Source organism: Betta splendens, chromosome 16, assembly GCF_900634795.4.
Source record: "Betta splendens chromosome 16, fBetSpl5.4, whole genome shotgun sequence".
Taxonomy (NCBI): domain Eukaryota; kingdom Metazoa; phylum Chordata; class Actinopteri; order Anabantiformes; family Osphronemidae; genus Betta; species Betta splendens.
Genome location: NC_040896.2, coordinates 14,112,535 through 14,139,177, shown reverse-complemented (window position 1 = coordinate 14,139,177; position 26,643 = coordinate 14,112,535). Strand labels below are relative to the sequence as shown.

Sequence of the window (26,643 nt, the reverse complement as noted above, 5' to 3'; positions counted from 1 at the left end):
CATAAAAAATACAAAATACAGTATTTCACACTAATTAAGCTTACATTCATTATCATATTTTTACATATAATTAACAGATATTGGCCAATGTAGAGTGTATTTATACAGAGGCTAATGTTCTGTAACTGTAGTAAAATGCCAGTTTGAATGCCTAAACAAAATTATAACCAATAAATTCAGCAAAGGCTACACTTAGGACAGAATGGCAGTTTGGTAAGCATACTTTAAAGATTAACATAACACTATGCGGACAACAATAACATGTGGGTGACCCATCAAAACGTAAAATGTCTTAGTCAACAATTTTTAGAAGTCTGTCTTCATTATGATTATCTTTTTGCTTTGGACACTATTTAATTTTATATGTTATTTATTTTTACAACAAATACGTGTTTTGAGTGAAATTGGGTCATGTTTTCATGCCTGCTGTGTCCTTTTCTACCACTAAGTGTTTATTTTTTTATTGGCCTTTATCAGCAATGCAATGAGCTGTAACTACTTATCATATAAGCTACTGCATCAAGACCCTTAAGCATTATCTTACAGTCTGATATCCGGTTGTGACTGTTGTGGTGAGTTTAGATAAGACCATGTTTTAATCATAGGAGTCCTATACAAGTTTGGCTGTATATATATAGGTGTGTGTGTGTGTGTGTCTTTAAGAATACCAGCCTACCTGTGAGCATAAGCTACAACCAACTGTATTCTGTCCCTCTTAATAGAGTCAGACACTAGTTGATGGCAATTTTCTCCTCATCAGACAGGACTGGACTCATCTACTGACGAATGACTACGGGCAGCGCACTAATTGTGGGTCTTGAGGGGATGGTATCTGACGCTTCCGTGGGAACTCTCTCCAATAGGAATCATACAGCTACAGGCTCGCTCTAAATGCGGACATGGGTGTTTCTCCACGCACGCATTTCCACGCACTTGTGTTCCTGGTCCTACCATTTCGGCAGTAATCGGCACCTATTCCCGTTCACGCCTTCGCGTTTTGCCTGTTGGTGCCACTCTTGACAACTTTGCGTGTCGCGGCAGGAAGCACTTTCTGCGTGGATTCATCTGCAGGAATGGTTCACAAGAGCGCGCCGCGTCCTCATGCCTTTAGGAAACAAGTTGAGACGAGCCTGGCGCTGACCATGCTGGACCCAGTCACCGTTTCTTACAATTAAGGACATAATGAGCAACCACAAGGGCGGAGGAATGGCATCGAAGGATCGGCTGTACGAGCTGTGGATGTTGTACTACACAAAGGTGAGTGCGAGTGCGGAAGACCGAACGCCGACACCTGTTGTCGCAGCAGCTCCTCTGCCTAAAGTTCAAGCCGCCACGGTCCGTGGGTTCGGTCCCCGCCGCGTCCGCGTTGCGCGTCCGGCCGCGACGTTGCGTGTTGTCGCTCGCTTTGACGAGGAAGTCGCCCGTTTGTGCACTGGCTGTTTGTTTATCTGGCAGGCGGAGGACGCTGCCTTGTGCAAACTGGAAAAGATCACCGCACGCGGCTGTTTCATTTAGCACTTTAACCCGCCGAAAGCAGCGCGTAAGTGGCCGAAGTGGGTTTTAGTCGAGCGTAACGCAGTTTAATCAGGTGTGCGCGAGCCCGTACCTGCGTTGCAGGTGTTCCTCGCGCCACTTCCTGTTCCTTCCTCGTCTTTCTTCCTCAGTCCAGTAAAGATCATACCCCCAGTTATCGTCTCACTCCATTGCTTCCAGCAGTAACATGCCTATTATTTTATAGCTAAAATACATACGAGATGATTAATTTATGTGAAGTCTTAACCTAATTAGTCGCCATCCCATAGACCGCTGTGTGGTGCTTTCCCCGTGCGGCTGTCATCGCAGCCCTCTCCTCTGGTCATTTATTAAACACCAATACGGATGGAATAAGAAACAAATTAATATCATGCGACCGTTGCACGGCGCTTACATGTCATATCTTTTCTTGGAGGAGCAGGACAGTTTGGTGGTGAATGAATGAAGCATTACTATTTAATGTGTTTGCAATCTGCTGCCGTGCCTGAGGACAGAGACAAGAGGCGGCTTCCTTCCCAGCGTGTATCACAGCAGATCTTAGGGGATGCTGCATAGTTATAGTGGGAATGCCTAAATAAGTAGGTAATTTATGTTATTTTTTTAAAGGCAAATTTTAGTTCCCGTTCAACAATTTAGTCAGCAGAAATAACTGTGGCTACTATTAAAGTGGTCATTGCGGTCACTCTGGCCAGATCCCAGAGGAAGTGTGTAACTTCTAATCCACCCTCTTACTTCTCCTCCCGGCGGCTGCAGCAACATTAGATTAGCAAAATGTTCCTGGTTGTGCAACGACCTAAAACCAGTCGTAGGTGCTGTCAGACGCAACGCGCTGCCACAGTCGATGCCCTTCGGTGGGTGCGTACGTGCACGTGCGTGTCCTGAACGTGGCGCTCACAGCTGTCTAGCATTTCTATGGGTAGGACCACTTCCGTATTGACTTGCCCCCAGGCCCTCCGTTACATCACCTCATTGTCCTCACGGCTAGAACAAAGTGAACACAACGACGCAGCCTACCTGGACGTGTATTTTACATGTGGTCGAATCACCGTGGTTATTGCTAAGCTGTAGGGGAACAGGGCAGCATAGCAGAGGAAAGAGATTAAGCTGAGCCCCGTATTAAACGTCTCCACCTTATGTGACTCAGAGGTAGCACAATAGCTGCACAGAGGCAGCAGAACCACTTTGGAGACCAACCGTCTGCCTCCTAGCAGGCGCATAGGGTGTTTTATATTGTCTGGGTCAGAACTGACAGTGACACATCCCACCTTCACCTCACAGGCATTGTTGTCTTAATGGCCACATCAGAGACAATTCCAAATCAGTCATACTGCATTTATGTGTAATACTTGTATCTTCTCTATACATTGGCTCAACTATTCAGTAAAAGGTTCAGTTAAGGTTAAAGATTACAGGGTTTTACGGTGTTACAGTATAATAAAGCTACTGTATGATGATTCTAACAATCGATTGCAAGGCTTTTCACTACTTATCCCGGACAATCATTGTGTATTTTCAAAGCTTGCCCAGGCTTGTCATTGATAAAGCAGCTCGGCTTCCTCCAATTGTGTAAGAAATCACACACCCTCTCGCAGACATTTAAATTCCCCAAAGCTTCTTGACTGATGTGAAATGCTGCAACACTTAGCAGAACTTCACGTGGCATTGAAGGTGGCCACAAATTAGCGGTTCTTCTCATGCATAATGCAAACGACCAAACAATCGAGGAGAAATAATAGATGAATCGATGGTTTTCTAGATAACAGCTTGTGTTTCAAACCAGCCTGGCAGGGCTCTATTGTGAGAAAACTATTTTCAGAAAGACCTGACAGGTATGGACATAGAGGAATCTGATCTAATCACTCAGGGACTAGCATAACTTGTTGGTTCATGTCTAAAGTTACCCTAAAGAGGTACTGTTTTTAAACATGCGTGGCTTTTCCCTCCCAGGTGTATATTTAATGCTTCCAATTGTTTTATTTGTTATTAATCGGTTTTGCTAGTTGTGCTTGATGAGTTCTCATTAGTATATGTTTAATACAGCGTTTGTGATGTGTGTGCAACTCTAAGCTAATGTTTGTGGAAGGTGTCATGTCTCTGCAGAAGTATCATGTGTCTGTTTTTTATCATTATCTGACGCGGAGACAAATAAACAATATGGCGCGTTTGAGTGTTTTCAGTTTTAATTTGAGGGTCAGAACAGATGGTGTGGAATCACACAGACCTGACTTCTCCACAGTCAAATATGCAGCAGGTTCCTGTCAATGGGAATCATACCGACACAGTGATGCGCGGAAACAGTCGCAGCACATGAGCTCATGTCACCAGCGACGTTCCTGCAGCGCGGGGTCAACTTCCCGAGGAGACACCCAAGTACCAATAATGGCCTCTCAGTTGTCAGATGCTGAATGGAAGCGAAAAACAAGAAGCGAGAGGCATCGGCCGGAGCTGCTACATGCGAGGTGTCGGCCCGGCTGAGGAGTAGGCTGTGATTATTGGGCGATCATTAGCTTGTGATGGTGCTGCAGCGTCTAATTAAAGCCTGTAGTGGCGAAGACGGACTACGGCGACACTTCCACACAGCTGTGAAACCGCCTCCTCCACTCGCTACGAGAACCGAACGAGTCACATTTCCGAGCACTACGCGGCGTCAGTACGTCAGCCCCCCCCCCCCACCCCACCCCACACACACACACATATCTTCACATCACAGTTCCAATTATTCATGTGCATACGGCAAAGCAGGCGTCCACGCGGCCCGCCGTGGACGCCGTGAGCCCTGCGATTGAATCCCCACCGCGCACCTCCATCCATCCCCCGTCTCCCCCTGTTCGCCGACAGGAGCGCCGAGCAGGAGAATCAAAGTGCTCTTTGCCTTCGCTTGTGCGGGAAGCTGGAGCCAAGCAGAATGCCAAGCAGCAGGGAGAGACACAGCTGCCCGGCCCTGTGCGGAGAAAACTCCGACGAATGGAATGTCCATAGGGGCTGCTGGTACCTGCGGGTTAAAGTGTCTTTCACTTTTACTCCGGCTTCAATAAATCACCGAGGCCGTTGCTGGTGGTGAAGCCGAGAGAAACAAGTTGATGGAGCTGAAAAGAAAAGCGTATGGATTTCGCGAGGGGTCCTAATCAATCGTTTTGTAATTTGTGCGCGATGGAATTTTGGGGTTTATGAGATGTAAGAGTAGACACATGAGACACCTCTGCCACTGGTTATTTCACATGAGATCTGGTATCACTTCCTATATAGCATCTATTTCTACTCTGCTTTGCCTGTTGTCTTATTACCGCATCTGCAGACCAGTACATCGCGGGCTAAAGTCGCAGCTGTGCGTCCTCGTGCACTCAACGGCACAAATGTCGTATTCCTGGCATCATCTGCGGCGCCGGCGTGTGGAGGAGCGGCCGCTCAGCTGCTGCATTGTCTGTCGGTACAAAGCAGAGGAGGCGTTGCCAATATTTCTGCCTCTCGCTGCTCCCTCTGAACTTTCCAATACCTGATTTTCCAGATGTTGGCGTCACAAACAGTAGGCGGCTCACGGTTTCCTGTTTGCTGTGACAACACGCACAGCATGTATGTGGTTGCTGCCATTGTGTTGGTGTGTCGTCACTAAGTTGCTAATCACTTTTTCTTTTATTGCGAGGCAGATTGTCTCTGTCTTCATGGAAATACTGTGTTTCCTGACATCGAGGGTCTCCTTCATCCCGTCACCGTTGGCGTCACAGTTAGAAAGCGTCAACTCCGTCATTCTTCACAGAGGCCACTGTCATGTGCCGTTAAAAGCAGCAGTGGTGCTACAAGAGGAAGGGCTTTGACGAGGAACCAGAGTGCGAAGGAAATAGGCTTCAGTTATAGTGACATGTCATTTCCTGGTTCTTCGCTTGATGCTGGAAGACAAGAAGCGAGCGAGCGAGCGAGCGAGTTGTGAGGGCTGATGTGCGGCTGCTAGGCTGCCGACTCTACCGAGGGCTCGCCCGAGACTGGGTTCACCGGAACCTGGCCCCCTGCTCGGCCGCATACGATGAGAGATGGACTGGCTCACAAGTCCAGGCCAGCTGGTAACGTACTTTTGCAGTGCTTGGGGCATCGCGGGGTTAATTGCAGGGGTCTTCCTTTTTTCCTCCCTCCCCTTTTTCTAAGTTGCTATTAGTCCTGATGGCTGATGATGTGGAGCCTGCAGTGAGCTGCGGCGTTCTAGTCGCACCACGAATGGAGCAACGCCGCGGTGCAGCTTCTAGCACGGCTCGGCGCCGTCGGGTTATTGCTTCAGGGGAAGTACCTGATGCGCTGTTGTACCATGTGCTGTTTGTGTGATATTTGTGGATGGTGAGTCAGTCAGACAGACAGAAACGCATCACATCTTCCCTCGCACTGTCTTGTGTTTTTGTGCGTAATCAGCTCAAGCATTGCCTTGATGTTCCATGCTTTGTTGTATTTTGTGGCAATGAAGAACATGTCTGAATCGTCACACACACACACACACACACACACACGCTTAATGACATGCATGGGAGTGTGTGTCAGAACGCTGACCTGCGTGGTGCGAGTGAGGCCGTCTGGTGTCAGATCGAGGGGCTGATGCGAGGAGGAGCAGAGGCAGGATATGTTGCAGTGCAGCGGTCGATGAAAGCGGCGATAACAGCTGTTGTGTGTAAACATCATAAACAGCGTTCATGCGAGACGCGCTCGTTTTTTCTCTGGACGCCATGCTTTCAGCGAGAGGTTCTCGCATGTGGCTGTGGACCCAGTTCACCGTACGTGACGCTTGTTGCTTCGCCAGGAAGGAACATGTTGATTTTGTTTTGTGCTTAACCTCCGTCTTTTGAGAATTGGCTCATGCGAGTTGCATCTCATCGCAACATCCTGTTACGAAAACAGGTCGCAAGATTCAGTCGGTGGCCTATTTCGTGCCACCGTGTTTGATAGGGCCGTGTTACACGCGCATTCGCCAACACTCTGCACGGGCCTGCGTGCGTGCGTGAAAACTCCCCTCTCGCCCGCCTCACGCTGGCCCTCGCTCCTTCTGCTCCTTCTGCAGAAAGACGTGGGCTACCTGCAGCAGTGGCTGGAGGCGTTCGTGGCGTCCTTTGAGCGGCTCATTGATGTGCAGTCGCTGGAGCCCCGGAGGTGAGTAGCAGCACTTACTTTCTGCTCGTGATGACATCGCGTTGTGTTTGTGTGGCGCTGCCCCCGACGGAGCCTCCCTGACTCCCCCCCCCCCATCTCCCCATCTCCCAGGCTGGAGGACAGCAGCTCCGAGGTGCCGCTGCTCCCCAGGGAGGTGCTGGTGCTGCTCAGCACCCAGCTGTGGCACAGCGTGCTGCACCTCTCCCGCTCCGCCGAGGACAATGGCAGCACCCCCCACCCGCTGCTCCTCATCAAGTTCTTCATCATCGTGTGCAGGTGAGGGCCCGGCCCGCTGTGCGCTGCGCACGCTTCAGGCTCAGGGTTGTAAACAAGTAACACAATCCCACTGTTGGCCCGACAACCGATGCGAGCATCAAGTAACATGTACCACTGTGTATTATATATGTCTGGCTCTATGCTACTCTTCAGTAGCTGCAGAAACATAGGATTGTTATTACTAGATAATAAATACAGTTTTATATGACTTTTTGATCCTACAACGGGGAAATTCCTGTGTTTTAGAAGCATTATGACAGTACAGCTGGTGAAAAACAAAAAAAACCCCACCAGTAATAACTACAATATAAAATTATATTATATTAATTGTATAAAATTTGCCTGAACACGTAAACACATGCACAAAATGGCCAAAAAAAAAACAAACACAAAATGCAGTTTAATATTCACACACACACAGATGAATTTTTCTTCAAGAAATGAAAAATTATAAATATCATGGAAAAAAACAAGTGGGGCAGGTTTTCTTACTCTCTTGCATGAATTTCTGTCTGTTTCCAGGAATATGGAGAACATCGACCCAGAGAAAACCCCCGGTTTTGTGTTTGAGACCATCAAGCTTTTGGATTTCTGCCTGGGACAGGTGAGGCCGCGTTGAGGCGAGACGCCAGCGTGTGAGCGTTCCGAGGCCTGGCACCACGGCAGGCTCCGGGTGTCACGCATGCAGAGAGCATTTAACCCCACGTGCACAGTGTCTAATATGTAACTGAACTAGTTTACACTGAAAAGAGACGAGGGTGTGTAGCCGGCCTTCTATTAATATCCCTGGTACGTTTTGTGCTGCATTTTGTTGTAGGTTTTAGAAGCGTCTCTAAACTGTCTCACCCCTGTGTTTTGAGCAGCTGAAGAAGGGAGACGGGGAGCAGTCGTCCCTGAAGCTGGTGGTCCAGTATGGACTCGTGCTGTGCGAGAGCCTGTTTGACCCCTATCAGACGTGGAGGAGACGCCTGGCGGGGTGAGCGCGTGGGAGGAAGCATTCGGCCACACAATGAGCCAAAGGGCGTCTAATACGTGCTGCTTTCGTGACGCCTCGAAGCCCTCGGGCTGCGGCGGGTGTGTAGTGACCTGAGGCTGTGTGTGTGTGTGTGTGTGTGTGTGTGTGTGTGTGTGTGTGTGTGTGTGTGTGTGTGTGTGTGTGTGTGTGTGTGTGTGTGTGTGTGTGTGTGTTGCAGGGAGGAGGTGAGCCTGCTGGAGAGGAACAAGTATAAGTTCTCGCCGCTCGCCTTGCCAGAGGAGCTGCCTGCTCTCTTCCACGGTGAGACACTCCCTTGGGCCCGCTGCAGCACTCTGGTCTTTGTCAGAGCTCACATACCACAACAATCGGAGCGTTCCAGCCCGATTCAACAGCTTAGATCTGTCACAATGCCCTTTTGTTTGTTTTTGTCAAAAATAAAAAAATACTGATAATGGGGTTTAATGGTACGTGTTGACCACTAATTGTAAATGTAAGATCACTAATTATGTAATACTTAGCCAATTAAATAAAGCTTAGGCTTATCAGTGAGACAATAGCAGCATTGCGAGGGACTTTGCCTGAGCCTTTGTTCCGTTCTGCTCAAAGCAGCAAAGGCTGGAGTGAGTCCCACTGTTCATAGTGCGTCTCGAGACGCCGCCAGCGGTAACTGTTCGCTTGGGTGCCGCTGTGTCACACTAGGCGCGATGCTTTCTGTTCGCAGAAAGTCTACAGGGAAGCGAGTCGATCCCAGAGGCGCTCACGCTCCGGCTGGTCCATCTCCAGGGCGCGGTCATCAGCGGAGGAAAGGTCTGCTTCGCTCCAGCGATCGCGCTCCGACCCACGCCGCGTCCGCTCATTAAGGCCGATCGCCGTCGGCCATCTTTGTCTCCCCAGAAGAACGCCCTCCTCTCCGTCACACCTCAGTCAGTGGAGGACCTGTTCGCGGTGCTGCGGGCCTGGTGCTGCCGGGCCTCCCCTCAGCCCAAGGACGCGGGGCTGCCGCGGCTGACCCTGCGGTGCCTGACGGCCATGATCCACCTGCTGCACGCCAGCAGCCCCGCGGAGCGGCAGGTGGAGATCAAGGCCATACTGGAGAGCTACTTCCAGCTCCTCAACTGGAACCGCCCGCCGAGCGGCGACCCGCCGCGCAGGCAGAACTGGGAGGACAGCCTGATCTCGCTCCAGAGTCAAATGCTGAGTAAGAGCGGGTCCGGTGGGTCACAAAAAGCACAGGATTGGCCTCGAGCGCGTGAACTAACACGTTGTCACCTTCAGCTGCGGTTCCTGAGATCCTCCAGTGCTCTGATAGACCAGTGCTGCAGGCCGTCTTCCTCAACAACAACTGCTTCGAGCACATCCTGAGGCTGATCCAGAACAGCAAGGTCAGACCTCCCGCCCCCCCGTCCGCCGAAGACGCCTGTCTGCGCTGTCAGCTCTTTATTTCCGTCCCGTTTGTCAGCTCGACCTGCCTCCTCCTCGTCTCTCACCTCTTTTATTCGTGCGTTGTGTCTGTTTCCTCTTTTGTTTACCGCGTCTGGTCTCAAATGTCTGTCTGTCTGGTCAGTGTGGAAAATCACATTCACATTTACAACCCCACACACACACACACACACACACACACACACACACACACACACACACACACACACACACACACACACATGCAGCTGCAGAGAGCCACAGATCAAACCTGTCTCTGTCACAGGTGACCTTTTGTCTAATTGTCTTGTCTTTCTGTCTTGTGTGTGTGTCTGTGTGTGTGTGTGTGTGTGTGCGCGTGTGTGTGTGTCCTGTAGCTCTTTCAGAGCAACAGGCGTAAGCTGGAACTTGAGGTTGTGAGTGACCTCACAGAGATCGAAGTGGACCAGGTACTTCCCCTCCGACGCGGGCTGATATTAGCCTGTCAGCAGGAAACTCAGCCTCCTAACGCTTGTTAACGGCTCGGAGATATTTAAACAGGAAGCTTTGGGCAGGAAGTCTGGTTTACACTCACTTGTAAATTAAGCAGGTACCGTGGCGATTGTTGTCTGGAGTTTGTTTTCGTCCGTTCATCGGTTCGTCTGAAACGATAATAATAATACGCGAACATTAGAAAGTTCAGATACAGATTATCAGCGGCAGGAATAAATTTAGCCTGAGTGGGAGTGTTTATTTATACCCCGATCATAATGAGAGGCTGAATTCCCTGTTGACAGCACTGGGCAAGAAGAGCATGTTTTAGTGTTTTGCTGTTTTTCGGCGCATGTTATTCCCTCTCCTCCCACTTTGGCTGCGCTGGTGTGACTGGTGGAAAGACCTGGCTCGTGTCCTGGGGGTTGATGTTGCTTCATTTCCAACAGTCGTTGATTGCCTCTTCTTCTTTTTCTCTCTCTTTTTTTTTTTTTTGCTTTGGTCTTTGCTTGCTGGGACCTATCAGTCATTAACAAAGAGGGGATTGTTTGGTGGCTGGTGCAGCAGTTCCCTGTAGTGCTGGACGAATGTACTGTACTTCACCTTATGAAACTACCACAGAGTCTTCCGTGCACTTTGCTCAAATATTTGCCTGATATGATCTTGTTTTCTCTTTGGTCTTTGGTTTTGGTGCCTTCCCCCCTTTTTTGGATTTGGGATGAACCGTGATTTTAACATTTCCACAATCGGCTGAACCTCCTTGTGTTGATGCAGGTTTTGGACAAGGGCTCAGACAGTATTACAGTCCACGCACTAGGAGTCCTCACAGCTATAATGAGCAACTCTCCCTCTGCAAAGGTAAGGCCTGTTGTGATCCTCACCATGAGGGCGGCTGTTTGCTCATCTCATCGTATTCCCATCCAATCTGTGAAAGTATGCCAACTGCATATCCCCCACAGAGCAGATTCCTCCAACCTATTTTTACATCGTTCCCCCTTAGGAGGTTTTCAAAGAGAGGATTGGCTACCCCCAGCTATTCGATGTGCTGAAGAGTCAAGGTCAACCCACCAAAAGGCTGCTGCAGGAGCTGATGAACATGGTGAATTAGACGTTTGCTCATTATTCCTACTCTGTGTGCAGAGGCCTTGTCCCCTTTTTAAAGCGTGCCAGCGCAGGTTAACCTGAATGTGCATTGCAGGCCGTGGAGGGGGAGCACGCCCACGCTCACCACCTTGGCATCAGCAACGACCAGCCGCTGCTGCTGCTCCTGCAGTGGCTCCCTGAGCTGTCGGGTCAGCGGGACCTTCAGCTCCTGGTGGCCCAGTGGTTGACCACGGTGTGCAGCGGCTCCTTGTCCTGCCGCACCGTCGCGGTGGAGGCGGGCATGATGGGGGCGCTGCTGCAGGTGCTCTCCCAGCCCCACAATCTGGATCGACAGTGTGCGGACGCCCTGCTGGGCCTCCTGCAGCACCTGGGCTCGCTGTGTCTGAGGCCAGAGGAGCTGAAGAGCCTCCTCCGGCTGCTGAGGGTGGATCGGGACAGCGGCTCGGTGCCGTGGAGGGTGCACCCGTACTGCACCCGGATCATCCGCGTGCTGTCGGCCATGGCGGCCAGAGAGGGCCAGGCCAGTGCCCTGCAGTACTTTGACCTCACGCCCCCCATGACGGGCATTATGGTGCCCACGGTGCAGCGCTGGCCGGGCAGCGGCTTTGCGTTCCACGCCTGGCTCTGCCTCAACATGGAGTTCCCCTCCTGTCACTCGGACTTTTCCAACAATCGCAAGCCCTCCTCCGTTGCCTTCGGGTCTGGAGCTCAGCACGACATCGGAAAAGGGCCGCGCCGGAAGCAGCTCTACAGGTGAAGGCACGCAGGGCGCCAGCTTTACTATGTTTGGCTGAATGATTATTGACAGACCGCCTGTTCCTGAAGCTTCTTCACAGCTAGTGGAACTGGGCTGGAGGCCTTCTTCACCATGGAGGGCGTGCTGGTGGTGGCCGTTTGCACTAAGAAGGACTACATGGCCGTGGCGCTGCCGGAGGTGCCGCTGGCGGACTCGCAGTGGGTGAGTGAGCAGCCTGGATTCTCCAGTTCTCTCAGCGATGGGCCTGTGACCCGAAGGACACGGGCTCTGACTGTCTTGCACCCTTTGGTTTCATCACCACAGCATTCCGTCGCTATAGTCCACATCCAAGGCCGCCGGCCCTTTGGTCAGAATCTGGTCACCATCTACGTCGACGGAGAGCAGCGAAAAACCGCTCAGCTTCGCTTTCCGTCTCTCAGTGAGGTACCTCCACCTGGTATTATGTATTCTAATCTCTGGATGAGCACTTCCCCTCTTTCAATCTAACATCCTCTATTTGCCCCCCCCCCCGCCCTCACATCGCTCCTGAAGCCTTTCACCTCCTGCTGCATCGGCTCTGCAGGCCATCGGACCACCACCACCACCACCTCCCCCAACCTGCCCATGACCTCGTCCTCCAGCCCGTCGCCCGAGTTCGCCTTTCCCGCCCACGCCCCCTCTCTCATTCGCTCGCAGTCCTTTCCGGCCTCCTTCGCGGGAGGCCGCTGGGGGCCGACGGTGGGGGAACCCGTTCACACCATCCCAGCGGGACTGCAGGACACAGAGTGGGGAACCCCCACATCCCTGGATGGTCTGTTGGGCACTGCCTTCATCTGCCATGAGGCCCTGCAGCAGAATCAGGCAAAGGCTCTGTTTGCTGCAGGTGGGTCACACACTGCTTATATTGCAAATATATCCAAATCCTTGACACAGTAGACGTCTGTTAGACTGGTGACTGACCACAGTGTACTCTCGTGTCCTTACAAAAGAAGCAGTTAGGACAGGTGGATAGTAAACAGCTGGAGCATTTAAGTGTTTCAATAATTAGCTAAATTCACTCATTAAATGTAAAATAAACCAGTAGTAAAGAAAATCAGTGTCGTTAGCTCCTAGTGATATTTGCACACACACTGTTTGCATATTTCACGAGCTACGTTGCATTTTGTTCTCCTGCACAGGCCCCAATCACGTGTCCTTATTCAAAGCGGATGGAGAGTTGTCTGATCTGAACGGCAAGCTTTTGCTCTACTACACTCCACAGGTGACGTCATGTTCTGTTGCTCTGTGAACTAAACGGCGCCCCGTAACAAACTCTGGCTGACGCGTGTTTGCGCCCTGCAGGCCTTCAAGAGCCAAATATGCCTGGACCTCTCTCCAAACCACCAGTATGACGGCAGGCTGACGGGACACAGGGTGGTGAACTGGGACATCAAGGTTAAATGGGAACTGCTGACGCAATAATAATAATAATAAACATATCTGTCACTTCTGTACTTTACTGTAAATGGAACTTGGTTTAAGTGCTTTCTGTCCCTTTGTTCCTTGTTGTGGCTGTTTTCATTGTCTCACCTCGGTGGGACTTGTATTCAGCGCCACGGTTTGTCTTCCTTCTCTGCAGGATGTTCTAAACGTGGTGGGTGGGATCGGCGTTTTGCTTCCCCTGCTGGAGCAGGTGTGTGAGGCTGAGCAGGCTTACAACGGTGGCCAGGAGATCTCCGACCTGCTGGGACCCGAGCTCACTTCCTCCAGAGGCCCCGCTGCCATGTTGCTCCCACTGAACAAGTCTGCAGGCGAGTTAACCTTCACCTCGCGCGCTCCGTTTTGTTCTGGAGCCCTCCTTTTCCTTTTGTTCCTTTTGTTCAGCTCTGGTCCCGTGACAGATGACGAGCACCGTTTTCAAAGCAGTTGACTGAAGGTGTCTTGAATAGCAGTGAGTCAGAGTCTGCAAACGGCTCAAGGAACAAACAGGAAGTTAGGTGGCAGGCAGCTGAAATGTACACGACAAAATGTACTCTAGGAAATGATGCGACGTTAGAAGCGCTGCGGACTTACTGAGTCATAGCTTAAAGAATGAAATGCTCTGCACACAGAGGGGTAACATGAATGAGACAAATACCCCGGGTTGTGACTCATCCTGAAATATGATAATGTCAATAAAGTGCTTTGTGATGCATAAACGCACGTGTGGCTAAAACAGGAAACCTTAAAAGCCGTTTTGCCCTATTTTTCTCTCAGAGGGCCGACTAGAAAGGAACAGCGTGGCTGCCTTCCTGCTGCTGGTGAAGAACCTGATTCGCAACCACCCCGTCAACCAGGAGAGCCTGCTGCACTGCCACGGGCCCAGCGTCATAGGAGCCATGCTCGGCAAAGTAAGCGCTCGCCGGCTCCCTCACCGCGCGGGCCCTCGTTTGTAGAGGCGGCCGATTAGCATCTGAACGTGAACATCTGACCTTTTCCATTCGATTGCTGCGGTGCAATTTGTGTAGAATGGATGGCTGCGGTGTTGCTGGATCAGCAGCGGCTGTTTCACTATGACAGTGTCACATTCTTGTGTGTGGGAATTTATGCAGACATTGTGAGATTGTGTGGTTTCTCAGAATTTGAATTAGAATAAGGCCCGTGGGGCTCATGAAAAATTCTCACATGGGAAAAGATGCCCAGGAAATAGACATTTGATCCTCTGCGCATCCTCTGTGTTCCCTCCGACGCAGGTTCCAGGCAGCATGATGGACATGAACGTGTTAATGGCGTGTCAGCTGCTGCTGGAGCAGGTTTACAACGAGGGCAACAGCCCACTCCTGCAGCAGCTCTACCAGCACCTGCTCTTCGACTTCCGCGTGTGGACCAGGAGCCACTTCGCCGTGTGTCTGGGTGAGTGTCCATTTATATGTCAATGCACAGCGAGGCTGAATGCATGAGGAGGTGGATAGAACAATCTGTGAACGCAAACGTCCGCTCTCCCGAGATCAAAGATTAAAAGTGACCCGGCGCCTGAAGCGCGTCGCTCCTCTGTTGTGTAGATTAATGCACAACTTGGCTACAGCCTTGCATATTGGGCTGACATTTAGAAATGTCAGCCTGGCGGTGGATGACGGGAGCGCTCCTTTGTGCTCCGCAGCCCACGTGCAGTACCTGGCGTCGGTGATCAACAAAAGCAAGCAGCGGATGAAGCGGAAGTACGGCGTTCAGTACCTGCTGGACACGATCCGGACCCACTACAGGTAGACCCGGCCTCGGGCTGGCTGCGTCTCAGGCGTTCATACGTTTGTGCGACTGTTCCTTCTCGTGTCATCGCAGCGCGGAGAAGGACGGCAGCGCTCTGTCTGAGGAGAAGCAGACCATTCAGACGTCGCTGTTCGCTCTGCTCAAAGACTTCCTCAAGTCTCCCTCACCCGAGGAGCTTCACTGCGTCTTCGCCTACATTCTGTCCGTAGCGGAGGAGCGACAGGTAGTGCTCCGGTTTAATTTATTCGGTGACCTTTTCCAGCCCAATATTTCACTTCCAATCTCGAACGCACTCTACTTGACCTCCCAGAGTTTTTGGCACACGGCCGCTTAAAGCACTGGCATAATTCTCCTGTGTTTATCAGCTCCGCTCCGTCTCTCCTCCTCCTCCTCCCTATCAGGTGGTCAGGGCCTTGGAGGTGCTGTACGACCTCCTGAGGAACAACCCTCCCCGCGAGCAGGTGCAGGCCGTGCTGCTGGACTGGGGCGCGGAGCAGCTCTACTGCCTGCTGCTCAGCCCCAGCTTCGGGGACGAGGCCCGAGAGATGGTCTTCAGGGTACGACCCTCGTCCTCACGCCGTGGTTCAACGCAGACTCTGCCGTTGGAAATAAGCCTCGCATTTAACTTATATTGCAGGTCCTATACAAACTCCTGAAGAGCGAGCGCGTGTCCGAGCGCAATAAGCAGCGGCTGAAGCTGAAGGACTTCGGTTACTGTGGGCTGGTGTATTGCCTTGAAAACATCCCTGTCACCATGACCACTGTGCGCTGTCTGTACGAGCAGGTCCTCGCTACAGGTAATGATGGGTTCCTTTTGGTCCACTGAGCAATAACTGGGTGAATGAAGGCCTTAATAAATGATAAAGCACCTGACAACCAGTAAATTACTTTATTAGTTCTAAACATATCTGCTCATGTCATTTTCAATTATTTTCAGTGGCAGTATTTTCAGGTTCCTGGAAATCAATGCAGAATTTGTAACTAAATGTAAACATTTTATGAATTTTTTATAGAGCTTCTCGCCAGTTAGCTAAATTTGCTTCTCTCCCACAGATGCCAGCCCAAACTTCAGAGACCTTCTGGCTGTGGTGTCTCTGTCCCACCGAGCCGAGCTCACCGTCCGTTTGGACGTCTGTCGAAAGGTCAGGTGACCTTTAACCCCTTTAACCCTCTGTGTGCGGTTCGCACACGTTCTCACGTTCTCAACGTGTCCCGACGTTTCCACAGCTCTTTCATCTGATCTACTCCAACGATGAGCACGTCAAGCAGCTTGCTAGGCAGCCCAGCTGGCAGGACATCCTCACCAAACTCTACGTGAAGGAGTCCTACGAGTCCCGACCCGGCAGCCTCGCGGGCTCCAGCAGCAACAGCCTGGACCCGGGCTACCGGCCGCCTCTGCACCGGGGTCAGCCTGTGGTCGTGGAGGAGAACGTGCCCAAGGAGATGTTCCTGAGCTACCGCAGCTCGCAGGACATGGAGGACGAGGAGGAGGAGGAAGGCGGCCAGCGGGACACGTCGGAGGGGTTCTCGGATCTGTCCCAGTCCCCCGTCAGCGGTGGCGGGGACCCGCTGAAAGCCTTCACTGGCTCCCTCCATTTCAAGTCCTTCGATTCGGTGGAGCAGGAGAGCCACTCGTCCTCCACCTCCAATCCGGTGGACGTGGCCTCGCCTCGTCCGGACGAAGAGGGGAGAGATTACCAGCCCCTCTCTCCCTTCGGAACCTCGCCCTTGGACTTGGATTTGGGAGGCACGGGAGATACGGGTACACACACTCCTGCAGGCAGCCAGACAAACACGCCGTCCCCTCTGGAGAGTTACAAACCGTTCCCACCGCTCAGGCCCAGGAAGAGCTCCAGCCTGTCCAACGTCCTGGATGAATCCAGCTACGGGACGGACCCTCCTACGGGAGACACGGTGTCCAATACATCCAACCCTCAGGTACGGCTGCACCATGATCCCGAGGCTGTTCTGTTGGTGGCCGTGTGTGTGACTCTGGGACTGAGTTTGGTTCATTTTACAGCAGACGCCGGAGGAGGAGCTGTGCAACCTCCTCACCAACATCATCTTCTCCGTCCTGTGGACCGGCAGCGGCGCCGAGGGGACGGAGGACGTGGCGTGGAGGGAGAGGGGACAGGTCTTCTCCGTTCTCACCAAGCTGGGCTCCTCCTGCCAACTCGTGCGCCCCCCGGACGACATCAAACGCAGGTCGGCGCCGGCGAGACGTTCAAATCTCCGTCAAATAAGACGGCGGCAGAACCTGCGCTGCGGTGGAAAAACAAATTGAGCCACTCCTTCAGCCGTCTCACCGTTTGTCTGAATATCTGTTTATGTTGCCAGCTTGCTGGAGATGATGCTGGAATCGTCTCTGTCGGACCTGAGGGACGCCCAGGGAGTGTCCCTTCCTTTCTGTCCCAGCCTGGTTCGGCTCCTCAGGCTGTTGCAGGACTTCCTGTTTGCTGAGGGCACAGACAACAACGCACTGTGGAGTGAAAAGGTGCATCACAGAGTCCATCTGATACACATGCATGTGTCACTTAGACATAGTAATACTAATATTAACTCCTACTCAGTTCAAATTCTCTGACCTTAAAACGATTATTGTAATATTTATATATAAACATTATCTGGAATGATTACAATCTATAAGTGTCTGATCGCAAATTGCATCATTTTGCTGGTTACACCTTTTAATTAAGGAAGTGCCATTAGGGCTCCAGTGACATAAGTCATTGCACTTTAAAAAGCAAACACAAAGCGCGGCCCGCTGGGTGTGGCGGCTGTCAGTGGCTGCGTTTAACACGGCTCGTGTTACCTCAGGGCGGCTCGTGTTACCTCAGGGCGGCGACGCGTGTTTGGGTGTAGATCGCGCCTTTTAAACGCGGGCTCCGCTGCAGAACGGCGGCGTGGCGAGCGGCGGATCCCGCGGGGCGTGGAAACAGGTCCGACCTTCTTTTGAGCGCCGGCGCTGACAGCCGTTGTCGCCGCTTTGTTGCGTTGCAGATCTTCGAGGGGGTGGTGAACCTGCTGGACAGGTTGCAGGCGTGGCACAGCACCCCCGGCAGCCCCGGCAACACGGAGCTGAAGGAGATGGCCCAGATCGGCCTGCGCATCATCACCGGATACATCCAGCAGCAGCACTCGCAGGTCAGCGGCGCCGGCCCGCTCCGCCCCAGAAACGCACGCTCAAGAAGCACTGCTCAGGAGTCACGTCTTTAACGAGCAGAACACCCGCGGGGGGAAACACTGCAGGGGATGAAATTTGAAGGCGCTTACAGTATTTATTTAACTTGATAAAGGGCGTTTAAACTTACCGAGCCTTGTATGGGTTGGTTTTAAAGGCATTCCTCGTAGGGAGGGCTCCATATGAAAAGGCAGCGCCTCTCGGAGCACACGCAGCTGCTGAGGCAGCTCTCCCCCAGAGGGATCGACAGATCAAGCGAACTGTCATAAAAGACCTGACCTTCGGCTTTTTCCAGAACACGGCGCTGCTTGTATTTCTCTCTGAAGCATGACAACGTCCCCCGAAGCCATTCTTCCCCAAGTGTCAGTTTTGATTCGACAGAATCTGCTTTGATGAAGTTAATAGGTTCAATTATTGCTAATGATGCAGAGAATAGGAGTCATGTTGACATTTTCGATCAAGTCACTTAAGTCATTAAGTCATTCATTTCCTCTAAACCGGTTGGCGGTAATGACACAAACACCCTCCCCCCTCCCCAGGTGTGTGTCATGGCCTACGTGAAGCTCCACAGCCTGCTCCAGACCGTGCTGTGTCTGAGCTGGGAGGAGGTGTGCTTCCTGCTGGGCCAGCTGGGCGCCCCCCTGTGGCCGGGAGGCGTCACGGACGGCGCCGGCTGCGCCCACCCGGAGACCTTCACCCAGCTGGTGCCCATCGTGCGCACGCTGCTCGACCAGCACGCCGACCCCGGCACCCTCCACGGCCTGCTGCCCAACCTGCCCGTCACCAACGGCAGCGCCACCTTCGCCCAGGACCTGAAGGCCTACTGTCACTCGCCCGAGTGGCAGGAGTTCTATCAGCAGCAGGTCGGTGGTTTCGGCTGATGCCGCTCATTTCTGGAGCTTTCATACTCGGCCCTGTCTGTATTTATGTTGCAGCGGTGTGGTTTGCAAACCTAAAGCAAAGTTTAAAAGCGCTATCACGGGCTTAGAAAGAGAAGGGGAGGAGAGCAACTCTTCATCCCGAGTGTTTTCCAGCCGACGGATCAGTTTATCCTGGAGCTGCAATATTTTCTGAACCGATGCCAAACAGACACATTCACCACTAGGTGTGCGGGGATTTATCATCCCGCTGTGTGACACTGCGCCTTCATCCATCTGTTGTGTTTAGGTTACTTTTGTATACAGATCCTGCAATATGTTAACCAGCGTGGCATAACTTTGGCCGCCATGATGTTAGAGGCCTGGCCCTTTTCCCAGACAGACAGCGGGCACGTTTCCCGCTTCTAGTCCGTGCTTTTGGTATTTATTTACCTTATGAGCGATTGGTCTCGTTCCCTACCTCTAGGTGCAGCCCACCAAGGAGCAGTACGAGCTGGACACGTTTGGCAGGAGTCACGACATCATGTCCAATTTCTGGAACTCCTGCTTCGACGACGTGATGAGCTCGGCCCTGAAACGGGAAAAGGAGCGATCCGACAGCAAATCGAAGTTCCAGGTCGCGAGACGCCCCCCGGCCCGATTTCTATGATTATTATTATTATTTCTATATGGCGGAGTAAAGTTTCTAATATGCGTTCTAATACGCCAAAACAGGAAGTGATCGTGGACCCGCACATGAAGCGGGTCAAAGGTGAGAACACGCGGTACCACAGCTGGCAGAAGCAGAGCTCCAGCCAGCAGGGGGTGGTGTGGCAGCACTGGAGAGCCCTGCGCAGACTCCTGAGCAGCGAGAGGGGAGCGTGGGCCAACAGGTACGACAGCCTCGCATTTAGACACGGATAAAGAAATAGTTGAACGAGACCTACACTGCACATGAATGAATAGCAGTAAAGTGAGCTGGATTGTTTGTGTTTTGGCAGAGCTCAGCCAGAGGTCAAATGGAAGTTGTCCGGTGCAGAGACGTATTCAAAGATGCGTCTCAAGCTTGTGCCCAACTACAACTATGATGCTCACATCGAGCCCAGTGCCCTGAGGGACAACATGGGTACGATCCCCCGTGTAGCTGTATAAACCTGTAGTTTTGGTGTGAAGCAGAATTAAAGGTGCTGTTTTTCAGGAGCGGACAGCCCTCGGAGCTCCGAGCCCATCCCACTGGCCGTCGCCAAGGAAGCCAAAGTGAGCGACATGGAGGACGATCAGCTGGGAGAAGAGGACCTGGTGTTTGTGGACAACAAGTGAGTCTCCGCTTCGCACAGCATCTGCACCGAGGCCGTAAACACGCAGACCAGGGAGCGTCTCCAAATGCGGGGTTTACACCGGTAATATTAGCAGCGACTCGTCCTTTCAGGGAGGAGGGAGAAGATGAGAACCAGAAGGAGAAACTGGTTCTGTCCGAGGACTGTGAGCTCATCACCATCGTGGCCGTGGTTCCGGGTCGCCTGGAGGTCACCACACATCATCTGTACTTCTACGACGGCAGCAGCGAGAAGGAAGAAACGGAGGAAGGTGGGAGGACATGTCCCCGCGCCTCCCTAACACCCTCCCTGCGTCTCCTCCCGAAAGCTGATCACATCTGTGTCTTTCCAGGGATTGGGTTCGATTTCAAGAGGCCTCTGTCGCACCTTCGCGAGGTTCATTTGAGGCGCTACAACCTGCGGCGGTCCGCACTGGAGCTCTTCTTCATAGACCAGTCTCACTACTTCATCAACTTCAGGAAGAAGGTGACGCTCACTGCAGATGCTGTTCTCTGGATGCGAGGGGTTCGTGGGGCGAGCGCGGCCTAAACGTGCACTCTGTCCTTTCAGGTGCGGAACAAAGTCTATTCCAGGATCCTGGGGCTGCGGCCTCCCAACCTGTTCTACTTTGGGTCCCGCTCCCCCCAGGAGCTGCTGAAGGCATCTGGGCTCACACAGGTGCTGTCTTCTCTACAAAACTCGGGTTATTGAGATCAGAATTATGCCTCTGACCTAACTATAGATGTGTTGAACAGAAATGGGTCTGCAGAGAAATCTCGAACTTTGAGTATTTGATGCAGCTGAACACCATCGCTGGACGCACATACAACGACCTGTCGCAGTATCCTGTGGTGGGTGTCTTCACTGTACGATGAAGGGTGATGCATGAGTCATGCGAGGAGGCGTCACGCTGTCGTGTTTTCCCCAGTTCCCCTGGGTCCTGTCCGACTACACCTCTGCCACTCTGGACCTGGACGACCCGACGGTTTTCCGAGACCTGTCCAAACCCATAGGTGTTGTGAACCCCAAGCACGCGCAGAACGTCAAGGAAAAGTGAGCTGTTGTTGTTGTGTGATATTTATGGTGTTAAGGTTTTAGGTAAAGGCTTACGTATAATAGGAATAATCCTATTTTTTCATTTCCTGTTTTTCTCCTTTTAGGTACGAGAGCTTCGAGGACCCGACCGGCACCATTGACAAATTCCACTATGGCACACACTACTCGAATGCAGCAGGAGTCATGCACTACATGATCCGCATGGAGCCGTTCACCACGCTGCACATCCAGCTGCAGAGCGGCAGGTGGGCGCCGACCGCTCGGCCGCACGGCGCGCCGCTCGCCGGCACCTCCTCACGCCTCCCGTGTGCTTCTGCGCCGCCTTAGGTTCGACTGCGCTGACAGACAGTTCCACTCGGTGGCGGCGGCCTGGCAGGCTCGCATGGAGAGTCCCGCCGACGTCAAGGAGCTCATCCCGGAGTTTTTCTACTTCCCGGAGTTCCTGCAGAACATGAACGGTGAGGACTGGGTTTATTCCACGGACGGGTGTGAAGTCTTTGGGCTCTTGCTGATAGTGTTGCCATAATGCGATCCAGGCTTCGACCTGGGACAGCTGCAGATATCTCAGGAACAGGTGACGGACGTCGTGCTGCCTCGCTGGGCCGCATCGCGAGAGGACTTCATCCGGAAACACAGAAAAGCCCTGGTGAGTCTCAACGGCATACGTTATAATCAGGCAAACATTTGTATTATGAGATGCAAAGGCGGCTGTTGGACGACTGCACCGCGTTTGTTCCACCGTAGGAGTGTGAGCACGTGTCCAGTCACCTCCATGAGTGGATCGACCTGATCTTTGGCTGCAAGCAGAGGGGCGAGGAGGCGGTGAACGCCCTCAACGTCTTCTACTACTGCACCTACGAGGGTGAGGCCACCGGCGGCAACCGCAACCCGGCGGAAGCTAACCTGCGCTCTGGCGTCAGACTCACGCCTGCTGCTCGGTCTCTGCAGGTGCCGTCGACCTGGACGCGATAGCCAACGAGAACGAGCGCAAGGCCCTGGAAGGCATCATCAGCAACTTCGGACAGACGCCCTGTCAGCTGCTCAAGGTACAACTGCCCGATTCACAGCCGGGCACTGGTTCATCAGTAGAAATAGGTGATGACGGCATTCTGAAACCTCTGTCCTCCTCCCAGGAGCCTCATCCCACTCGTATGTCGGCTCAGAACGTGTCCAGACGGCAGGCCCGCCTCGACACGCTGCCCCCTAATATATTTGAGCAGCTCAAGAAGCTCCGGCCGTTCGTGGAGGTGTGTGTGAGGATACGAGCAGGTTCCCTACACGCTGGGCTGGTGACTTAGTATTTACGTGTGTGTGTGTGTGTGTGTGTGTGTGTGTGTGTGTGTGTGTGTGTGTGTGTGTGTGTGTGTGTGTGTGTGCTTCAGGTGGTGAGCGACGGCCTCCCTCTGGTGCAGGCTGTGGTACCGAAGAACCAGAACCGCTCCTTCATCATCCAGGGCTCAGATATACTGGTGTGCACACTTACACACAGCGCCTTCAGAGACAGATAATGAGCTGATAATGTGTGAACCGCTTCCTTTTGTCGTCTGCAGGTGACTGTGAGTTCAAACGGCCTGATAGGGACACACAGCTGGCTGCCCTACGACAAAAACATCGCCAACTATTTCACTTTCACTAAAGATCCGACGATGACTAATCCTAAGTGAGTTAAAGTGTCACATGGCGTGGTGACATCATCGTGTAGCATATTTCTAAACTTACCTTTTTACATTTTATTGTTTAGAAAAGCTAGGGTTCAAATCTTCATTTCTTAACATGGCTTTACATCTAAAATCTCATATTTTCTCTTCAGCACTTCCAAAGATAATAAAATCCCGACGGTTGAATTGAAGCGTAGCGTCTGTTTTTGTCAGTGACACTTCAAAGTCTGTTTAATTCATAAATTTTAGCTTTCAGGCATCTTATTATGTTGAACTTGGATCACATAAACAGAAAATAAATCAGCACAAGCGGCTTTAGAGCACCGTAGGTTAGAATTTGCAGATGTCCTGACAGATTCATGTGCTGATTATAAATCTCCTCCTTTTTTGCTGCCTGCGATGCAGAACGCAGCGCTTCCTGAGCGGACCGTTCTCCCCTGGGGTGGAGATCAGCGCTCAGGTTCTGGTGGTGTCCACCGACGGCCGCCTTCTGTTCAGCGGGGGACACTGGGACTGCAGCCTGCGTGTGACTCAGCTGGCCAAGGGCAAGCTGGTGGGCAGGATCTGCCGACACGTTGGTGAGCGCACAAACGCACATGCACGCACACACACACACACACGCATGCATGCGTTCACACACAAACACACAGAAACGCACATGCATATGCACACACACGCATGCAAACATACACGCACACACGCACGCACGCACGCACGCACACACACACACACACACACACACACACACACACAAATTCTAATGTGTTTTTATTCCTTCCAAGATGTTGTCACTTGCCTGGCTCTGGATCTCTGTGGCATCTACCTCATCTCTGGTTCAAGGGACACGTCCTGCATCGTGTGGCAGGTTCTACAGCAGGTAGTCATGCACCGGGTGGCGTTCGGGCCCACGCTCTACTGTGTGTACTCTAAAACCATCTGCTGCTGAACTCGTAGCTCTAAATACGGATTCTGCCTTTCGTTCTTGAGGGGGGCTTCTCCAGCGGCTTGTCTCCGCGGCCGGTGCAGGTCCTCTCCGGACACGACCAGGAGGTCACATGTGTGGCTATCAGCACGGAACTGGACACGGCTGTGTCAGGGTCAAAGGTCAGGGACACGACGCTCTCGACGCGCAACCTGTATTTGTATAGACATATGTGGTTATGAGAGACATTTTATAGCCCGTGAACTAACTGAACGCTCACCTTGTGTTTAGGACGGGACCGTCATCGTTCACACTGTGCGGCGCGGCCTGTTCCTGCGAAGCCTGCGGCCCCCCAGCGACGTGCCCACACACATCTCTGCCCTGCAGGTGGGCATGGAGGGCCACATAGTGGTGCAGACCTCGCAGGGCGAGCGCTCCAACAGGAAGGTGTGTGAACTTACCCAGTGCGTCATATTCACATTCACAACATAGTGTTTCAGCCCCAACATGCCAACTCTGCACCTTCCTGCAGGGCAGGGACTCCGTGCATGTGTACTCTGTTAACGGCTGCCTGCTGGCCTCCTTCACCGTGGAGGAGCAGGTGACCGCTGTCCACCTGGTGTCTGAATACGTCATCCTGGGCTCGATGCAGGGCGGCCTCCACGTACGAGACCTGTACAGGTGAGAATCGGGAGAACTGCAGTTTGCTTATTTACGTAAATGAAACAGAATGCGTCAACTCCTACTGCTTCCTTGTTTTACAGCCTTGATGCGCTGATAACGCCCCTGGCTTTGAAGGTCCCCATAAGGAGTGTGTCTGTCACAAAGGAGAGCAGCCACATCCTGGTGGGACTGGAGGACGGGAAGCTCATCGTGGTGGGGGCAGGGAAGCCCGAGGAGGTGAGAAGCAGGACATGAAGGGACCGTGGCAAGTGGGGAGTGTGTTTGTATGGAGCGGTATTAACATGCTAAGTGCTAGCGGAGGAGCTGGTTTTTCTGATGCTAATTTACTGTAACGTCTCAGTTTTAGCCCTGAAGTGAAGATTAAACCCCCCCCCCCCCCTTTCCTTCGTCTCAGGTTCGCTCAGGACAGTTCTCTCGTCGCCTGTGGGGCTCCACACGCCGGATCTCCCAGGTGTCGTCGGGGGAAACTGAGTACAATCCCACTGAGAACACTGGGAAATGAGAGGAGCCCTGGTGGAGGCGCTCCGTGGACTGGGTCGCAGACGCCACCAGCTCAACTTACCAGCTGGGAAACTGTCCTCAGCAGCGATACACTCAGCACTTTTTACTCGTAGACGATTTCAGATTTTGTGGTGTGTGCGCGCGTGTGTGTGTGTCCTTTTGACAGTTGTACTGTTTTTAATCAGCAGCATTCCAAAGAGTGGCCTTGTTTTGTGTTCGAGACGAGTTCAGCGTTTTATGGCTGTGAACTGTTGTCAGGCTGCAGATGCACTGAGTCATATTTCAGGGCAGTGACTCACTCTGATGCACATTGGGCCTCAGACATGAGAGGCAACGCTGTGAAGGCCCAGGCACAGCTGGGCATCTACTTAAAACTCCTGGAAACTTGAAAAAAACTACAATAGGCATCGCTTGAGATTTCCATGTTGCAATACTGGCGGAACCCACGAGAGGGTCGACTGTGGAGGAGGAAGACACTGGGTGCAACTGGTGCTTCAGGAACCAGTGCCGCGCTGACACTGGCACCAGGCGTGCACCATAATACCACAATAACGCTTCGTGCGATCTGCAACTGTTACACTGAAGCAAATAGCTGCTTTATCGTCATGTATGTGAAATACATTGTCTCCTGTGGCGCTTGGATGCAGTAAAGCTCAAGGGGAGATTGTTCTGTTGCCTTCACAGGTGATCATGTACTAGTCTTGTATTTCTCTGTTGTCCCCTGACTGTATCTGTGTTATCTGACCTGCGAAGTGCCTTTTTTTTACCTGGTGAGTAAACACTGGGTCCCAATCATCGCTTCCCCGCGTGAGCTCGCTGGGAAAAAGGGGGTTTTGTCCCCAGTTGCGCTGATTCTTCAACCCGCTTCCTGCTCACATGGACGAGATGCTACTGAAGTGAGCGGAGCGGCGGCTGAGGACACGTCTGGGGACGCGGCGGCTTTGAAACACGTGAGCAGCAAGTGAGCGAGCTGCGGAAGAATGCACTTCCTGCCTGCTACGTTTGTTTGCTCTGCTGTGGTTGGACAGAGCGGTTGTTATGCAGTGTCATGAGGGGAGAGAGACAAAGAATGCAATTTGGGAGAATGCAATACCCACAGTGCATACAACACTGGACACAGTGGCCTAGTATTTGTAAGTGATGCTCAGAATAACCCTAAATGTAAGTAAGGAGTTGGGAAAACGTGCTTTGCTGATCTTAAACTGTAGTTTTAGTCTGTCTAAAGTCACTTTTTTATGAATTATGCAACCATGATGTTTGAATACAGGTGATGATTTGCTACTGCTTGTACTGAAATCAGTTTATGTAATACTGCTGTTTTTGTCTACATGTTATGAATGTAATATTTCACTCTACTATGCAGAGACTTTGATTTAGGTTCATTTAATCCACTGAGGTCAGAACAGAATTGTTACAGTCCTCCATGAAGCGGGACTCTTGATTCTTGCTGTATATAATGTGATTTTAGTATTGTTGGGTTCAGAATGCTCGTAGAAAAAGCCGCCTTTGAGGCCAACACTGCCTTCTTCTTCTCTCTTTAACCCCTGTGATTCAACATTTGTATCTTTCTTGAAAGATGTTGAGAATACACTTTTTAAAAAGCA

General features: G+C 52.1%; 1 protein-coding gene across 2 annotated transcripts; it reads left to right on the top strand.

The window, feature by feature from the left end:
• The first annotated feature begins 705 nt into the window (after positions 1-705).
• nbeal2 (neurobeachin-like 2) lies at positions 706-26,643 on the top strand. Of its 2 annotated transcripts, none has more exons than XM_029128642.3 (55): positions 706-1,257; positions 6,569-6,657; positions 6,769-6,933; positions 7,456-7,537; positions 7,797-7,909; positions 8,127-8,209; positions 8,631-8,716; positions 8,804-9,107; positions 9,185-9,291; positions 9,706-9,777; positions 10,574-10,657; positions 10,800-10,898; positions 10,998-11,656; positions 11,729-11,861; positions 11,964-12,083; positions 12,192-12,522; positions 12,818-12,900; positions 12,981-13,073; positions 13,258-13,429; positions 13,875-14,008; positions 14,351-14,510; positions 14,758-14,860; positions 14,937-15,087; positions 15,266-15,421; positions 15,502-15,661; positions 15,918-16,006; positions 16,092-16,802; positions 16,888-17,069; positions 17,202-17,358; positions 17,865-18,008; positions 18,585-18,908; positions 19,390-19,539; positions 19,638-19,795; positions 19,904-20,028; positions 20,101-20,218; positions 20,332-20,489; positions 20,571-20,704; positions 20,789-20,896; positions 20,974-21,069; positions 21,147-21,271; positions 21,379-21,519; positions 21,602-21,732; positions 21,811-21,920; positions 22,019-22,136; positions 22,223-22,320; positions 22,408-22,521; positions 22,657-22,743; positions 22,825-22,934; positions 23,338-23,510; positions 23,715-23,809; positions 23,920-24,036; positions 24,146-24,301; positions 24,387-24,535; positions 24,619-24,754; positions 24,933-26,643. In XM_029128642.3, exons 1-55 carry the CDS (start codon positions 1,183-1,185, stop codon positions 25,038-25,040), a joined length of 8,436 nt encoding a protein of 2,811 aa, XP_028984475.1. In that variant the 5' UTR covers positions 706-1,182; the 3' UTR covers positions 25,041-26,643. The 2 variants fall into 2 exon arrangements, with proteins under 2 accessions (XP_028984475.1, XP_028984473.1); XM_029128640.3 differs by having other exon boundaries at positions 16,885-17,069.

Coding starts and splice junctions, on each gene's coding strand:
- nbeal2 (XM_029128640.3), top strand. CDS start 1,183: ATGAGCAACCACAAGGGCGGAGGAATGGCATCGAAGGATCGGCTGTAC. Junction 13,074..13,257: donor TGGTGAACTGGGACATCAAG/GTTAAATGGGAA, acceptor CCTTCTCTGCAG/GATGTTCTAAACGTGGTGGG. Junction 14,511..14,757: donor CCACTTCGCCGTGTGTCTGG/GTGAGTGTCCAT, acceptor TGTGCTCCGCAG/CCCACGTGCAGTACCTGGCG.